At 42.5% G+C, this 6,000-nt stretch overlaps 1 protein-coding gene across 1 annotated transcript in view; it reads left to right on the forward strand.

Moving 5' to 3' along the window:
* The window catches only part of LOC149337171 (uncharacterized), a 33,345-nt gene extending 30,104 nt beyond the window's left edge, over window positions 1-3,241 (forward strand). The window contains exons 7-9 of the mRNA XM_089554340.1: window positions 585-685; window positions 1,776-1,917; window positions 3,231-3,241. Coding sequence (XP_089410466.1) covers window positions 585-685; window positions 1,776-1,917; window positions 3,231-3,241 — 254 coding nt within the window. The remainder of the gene's footprint in view (window positions 1-584; window positions 686-1,775; window positions 1,918-3,230) is intronic.
* Window positions 3,242-6,000: the final 2,759 nt, after the last annotated feature.

Genomic DNA, 6,000 nt, shown 5'->3' on the forward strand with positions numbered 1-6,000 from the left:
TGAAACAGTCATGGAGTAAAGCTACGGCGTTCCTTATTCGAACGTCGTGCTGATTATTCGCAAATCATTCGAAAGCTTAGGAACTTATTCGATTCGTTTGAAATAATCTTCAACGCGTACTATTTGATGAGTTCTAAGACTCGAATACGTGGATATTCGATTCGCTATTCGAGAATTCCGAATATCCCCTCACCCCTAGTTCTACCAAGCTAGTGCCATGAAAGATAATTATTGTCTAAAGGCAATCAAGGCTAATTGTTATTAGTCACTAAGCCTTCGTATCCCCTTTCGTGTCATCCTGGCCTTTTGCATGTGCGTGCCCGACTGGTAAGCATTCAACCGGCGTACCGAGCGAGCACTTCACAAACGCAGTAGCGAGGTTTTCTAGTCTTAAAATATTCCCAGCATATTAGTTGTGGCAGCCAACTGAGCATACTCAAATGGTCTAAAGATTTTACGTCAAGACTGCGGAATCAGCCAGAAATCCAGTTATTGGGGATATTCTTTAAATTTTATTTATTATTGAAGTCTGGAAGCGATTACGGGTACAAAAAACTTTAATACAAAATTTGTCTTTACCGCAGTGTACGGCATGACAGAGCTGGCCGGGTGCATTGCATATTCAACGCCCCGACTGAATGACTTCAAGAGTGTCGGATACCCCGCACCTTTTGTAGAGATTAAAGTAAGTTCCATGGCCTGTCGAGGTAAACCATAAAACCCCTCAGTAAATTGCGTCATCATCATCATCATCAGCCTGACTACGCCCATTGCATGGCAAAGGCTTCTCCCATGTCTCTCCAATTAACCCTGTCCTTGTCTCCAATTAACCTTGACGTTACCACGGTTAAGCAAGAAGATGATCACTGAAAGAGGCTGTTAGGTCTGACATTTTGCCTGCAATTACTCAAGTGCATAAGTGACCCCACTTTGCACGGCTTTCTGGTACGACTTACATGAGAAAAGCTTCAAACCGAAAATTTTAACGCAGCAATGCATTTATCACTTGCGCGACCCATTCACATTCGCATCCGCTTTTCGAGACCACACTTTTGCATTCAAACCGACAACAACCAGCCGCATAGACATCCTGGCCTAACCTCAGCTAGACAAAGTAAAGGCCCTTCATTCAAAACATGCGCACGCATGACAGAAAAAGAAGATAAAAAATGAATAATAGACAAAGAACAAGTAGCTAGGATGTACAGAATACAGTGCCTGCTTTAGTTTATTCATTGGCATGCACTTCTGAATTAGTTTATCTAAGCTTTTTTTGCCTGGATATGCAATTTTTTAATATATTTTACACCTCTGTATTAATTTTTAGGACGGCCTAAATGTAGCGGAAAGTAATACATGCATTAAATGTCGCAAGCTCAGATATCTACCTACCCGTAACCTTAAATTGTAGGAGCAGTGCTTGAGTATCCATTTTAAAATCTTGAAATTTGACGCAGACCTCAAGAGAAGAATCAACTGCTTACATATATCCGAATAATGCCATATCTGATGAGACACTGTGTGCACTATTTTGCCAGCGTTAAGAGAAGTTTGCCAAAAAGGGCCGCATTGTACCTGATAGCAGGCCAAAGACCAAGCGTGAAATTTTGTAGTGTTCCCCGTGTTTGCAAGCCTTTAATATTAACGATGAAGCATCAATGAAGGCCATCAATTCAGACCCTATTCTCGTGCTCTGCTAACTTTGTGAGTGTGACATCAGAAACCCACCCACTTTCATCGCTCGAAACTGTGTGTGTTCGTTTTGGTTTGCTCAGGTGGTGAACCAGAGCACACGGCAAGCTTTGGGGCCATACGAGGTCGGTGAAATTTGTGTGAAGAGTCCGGCTGCCTTCAAGGGCTACATCAATAACGCGAAGGCGACGGCTGACGCATACGAGGACGGCTTCGTCCGTACTGGTAGGAACCCTGCGTTTATCTTTCTTTTTATTTCACTTGGTATTTTTCGCGACATCGACGTCGTGCACAGAGTACCTAGCTGCTAAGGATGGCGAACAAAAAAGCTGAATTCACCAGCAAGGCCGGAAGGGCTCGCCTCTCTTCAAGAGACACCAGCTTTAGCAATGGTAACCAGGAACTTATTTTTATAAACAATCACCTGAGGCTAGAAAACAAGCGACTTTTTTTTTCATTTCATTTTATTACCTTAAAGACCCACGAGGGCTGTTACGTAAGGGGTGGGGACATTTATTTTGGTAAGCAAGTGTTAACACAACGAAACATGACTGGTAACATTATTGGCAAAGTTGGATGAGCACATGATGGCTGCGATGTCGTTGGGTAGTTCGTTCCAGTCTTCTGCAGTACGAGAAAAAAATGATGCGGCAAAGGTGGTAGTATGGGCGCGGGGGCAAAAGGCAAGGAACTAAAATTTTAATAGAACTGGAAATTCATCAGGGCGGGCAACTGCTAAATAAAGGCCTTGGAAACGGGTAATGGCCATGTGTTCCGAATTTCCGGCGTCGATGATCTTTCCATTTTTACCTACCTACTGTTATCCTTTAATTTCTACATAAAGGCTCACTATACTGTTGACCCGCTTAAACAGCTTCATGACTCACGGACATCACACAAGACCCATATTCATTTTAATATACTTGGCTTGTCAGAACATTATGACAATGTAATTGTTTCAACGCTTATGAATCAATACCTCTCACTTGTGTGCCTAGCAAAAACCTGGTCATGCTCAACTGACACTAAGACAATTCAGATCACAATGTATCAGTTGAACACGCTCATCGTACCGGTAGCAGTTATGAAGGGTCCGCCATTTTTGTGCCAAGTGTTGTAATATATTGACGGGAGTCTTTGCCATGTTTTTGTTGATTCTTCAAAGCTACCTGCACGCCGCTTTATCGCTTTGTGATGGAAGACGCGACCGATTTATCTTCATTGATCGCATCTAGGCGGATACGATTATTACGTTTTTCCAGAATGTTGTAGTATCTTTGCACGCTGTATCTCGAATGTTCGCTAACAGCTTTAAAAAGAGCACAGCCTAGAGTGGCGGGCGTTCTGTTCGACGACCGCCGAGCACGCTAGTTGCTACGCTGCCGCCGGGTGATTCAGTTCTTTGCTGGCACAAGTCAACCCAAATAAATAGTTTCGTTTGGAAGCTATTCTCGCTGTTTTCCTATTCGCCGTACTGCAGTCAACACTACGTGACATCTGGTGAAGGTGCGACGCATCGATCCCTGTACCTTCTGCAGATGTCACGTAGTGATGACTGCAGTCCGGAGAGCAGGAAAAACGCGAAAATGGCTTCTAAACAAAACTCTTTATTTGGGCTGACTGCCGCCCGCAGAGAACTGAATCATTCGGCGGCGGCGTAGCAACAAGCGTGCTCGGCGGTCGTCGAACCGAACGCCCGCCACTCCAGGCCGTGCTCAATTTCGTCGTCATGACATTTCATTTTCCACCGATAAATCTGTGTCTACATAGCTAGAGCTTGCCCGTTTCTCTCAAAAAAGAGCTAAATAATCGATTTATCTGTTGGTCACCATCGTCTTTATACTTAAAAGTCTGCTAACAGACAATATAATCAGTTACTTAAACTAAAGAGAAAAACGTAATTATTATTGGCAATATTAACATCAATAACTCGGATGGCATCGACTGTTTTTTTTTTTTCAGAGCACACCAACCGCTTTCTTCGTTGTGGTCTGAAATATCAATTGAATGTTCCAACGGGGCGCGTGCCCCAGGACCGCAACGTGCTAATTAATCATATTTTATCTAACATTGCAATATCTCAGTCTGTGGGAGTCATTGATTTTCAGATAACTGATCATCATACAATTTTTCCAGTAGTTGAAAGCTTTAATCTTCATAGTGGCAATAAACTTAAGTAATTATTTCACTCCAACAAATTTCCTGACATTATGTTGTATACTGACTGGTCGGAAATCTGTAATGAATCATGCGTTAACATGTTAAGTAATGATTTCACTGCAACAAAAATTCAGGAGGGCGCTTTGTTGGCCTAAAGTGCGGTGAGGCGAAAGCCTTAAGCGCGGTGTTGCTGCTTGTGTCACTGATGCGTTCTTAAGATGTTAGGCTTCGCCTCTAAGAGTGAAACGCGACAGCGTCTTGCAACGCTGCCAGGGAGTCCATAGAGCGCCATCGCCCGTTCGGTTCTACGCCTTGCTCGTCGGAAAATTGGTTTTTGAGGAAAGGAAATGTTTCTGTCGCATATCTTGGCGCACACCACAACCTCGCCGTGACGAGAAGGGAGGAAGATGGGAGGGAACGAAGACACCGTATTCACTAGACGCGCCTTTGTTCATTCCAAACCACCGAGCTGGCATGGCGGAGTGGTTACCGTGTCGCACTCTAGAGACCGGGGTTCGATTCCCGAACTCGACCAATTTCCTACTCGATTTTATTTATATATCTGGCCTGACTAGAAGGGTTAATTAGGCTAATTGGGAATTAAGCAATTAACTAAACTCAATCCCACTTAATTGGAGCATCACTATACGATCCCTTCAATTGGTTGCATGGTTACTAGCCAAAGTACAGTTGGCCCCGTTTGAAATTCGCGCACTGTGACGTCATGACCATTTCGACCAATTGAAAAGCGTGACATTTCTGTCGACAACTCCTGCTTACAACGATGAAGCATTAATGGCTTCCGCCTTAATTTACTGACATTATGTTTGATACTGACTTTTCGGAAATCTGTAAAGAATCATGCGTTTATACTTCGTACAGCAAATTTTACTCAAAAGCTACTGATATCAATCATTCTTGCTGCACAATTTCCCACGGATCGAATTCCGTCGCACGAGCCCCTTGGGTATGTAAAGGTCTTCTGCGCTGTATATGCAAAACTCCGTAAGAAACTTAAAGTGCAGCCATTTAGTTGGAACCTTATAGAACGGTGAAGAAAGGCATTCTCATTTTCTCTCTCTCTTGCTGAAAGAAACTGAATGCAATTCCTATCAAAGTCAAGTTACTCGAAATGGTAATAAAAACCAGAAAAACTGGCAACTCATAAAATAATTTTTAAAATTAATCTAAATCTGAGACACCCATTGCTGCAGTGAAGGATGCAATTATTGTTTCTTTTAATCCCGCTGACATTGCTGACACTTTCAACTTCCAGTTTCTAAAGAATAGCTGCGCGCATTAGCCTCACTTGCACACATACTGCTCGTTGCCTGCATACCTTCTATCTGCACCCAATATCGCCTAAAAACGTGTGTCTGGGTTCAACGTCTATCAAAAATTGAAGTCCCACATTAGACAATATTTATCCCTCAAAGATTTAACTCGTCGCTCCAGCCATCTCGCCCTTTCTCCCACATATTATAAACTCTGCAGGGCGAATTTTTAACCTTTACAGGTTTTTTTTTTTTAAAACTGTGAGAGATGCGTCGGTGTAGTCTGTTGAGCTCGACGACAGAGCAAGGCGGACATTGTGTACTTCATATGGACCAATATTTATGGTCAATAATGGTCAACATTGATCAATATTGTGAACAATTATGGTCGAATAATTAACTTAAATTTACTGACAAACTTTCTGTTTTTGATCTTATGGGGCAAGCTTATATTGCGAAATTGATATCCGTCTCTATCGAAGGTTAGCCTTGTTTGTAAATTATCTTCATCGACAATGTTGTTTACAATATCGAACATCAAAAGACTCATTTGAAAGCTTATTAAGACAGCTTTCCGCACTGCCTAATTACAAAATGACTTGGCTGCGCGAAGTATTGTCGCCGAAAACAAGTTAGCCCCTTCTACGCCATCAAATACACCAATTCAGCTTTTGTTTGATGCGTAAGAGGTGAGAGAGGTGAGATTTTATTAATATGAAATGCGGGAACAAAAAAACAAAAAAGCATAAAAGCTATGTGTGCGCATAGGGCAAACAAAATTGTCGCAGGGCATTGATAAAAGCGAAGCTGGTAGCCTGAAAATGTTATCCGCAAAAACCCTCAAGTGTGACGGGGCCGTTCGGTTTATAGTATA

The sequence above is a fragment of the Amblyomma mixtum genome, chromosome 7 (genome assembly GCF_055824585.1).
Source record: "Amblyomma mixtum isolate Tamu chromosome 7, ASM5582458v1, whole genome shotgun sequence".
Classification (NCBI taxonomy): Eukaryota; Metazoa; Arthropoda; class Arachnida; order Ixodida; family Ixodidae; genus Amblyomma; species Amblyomma mixtum.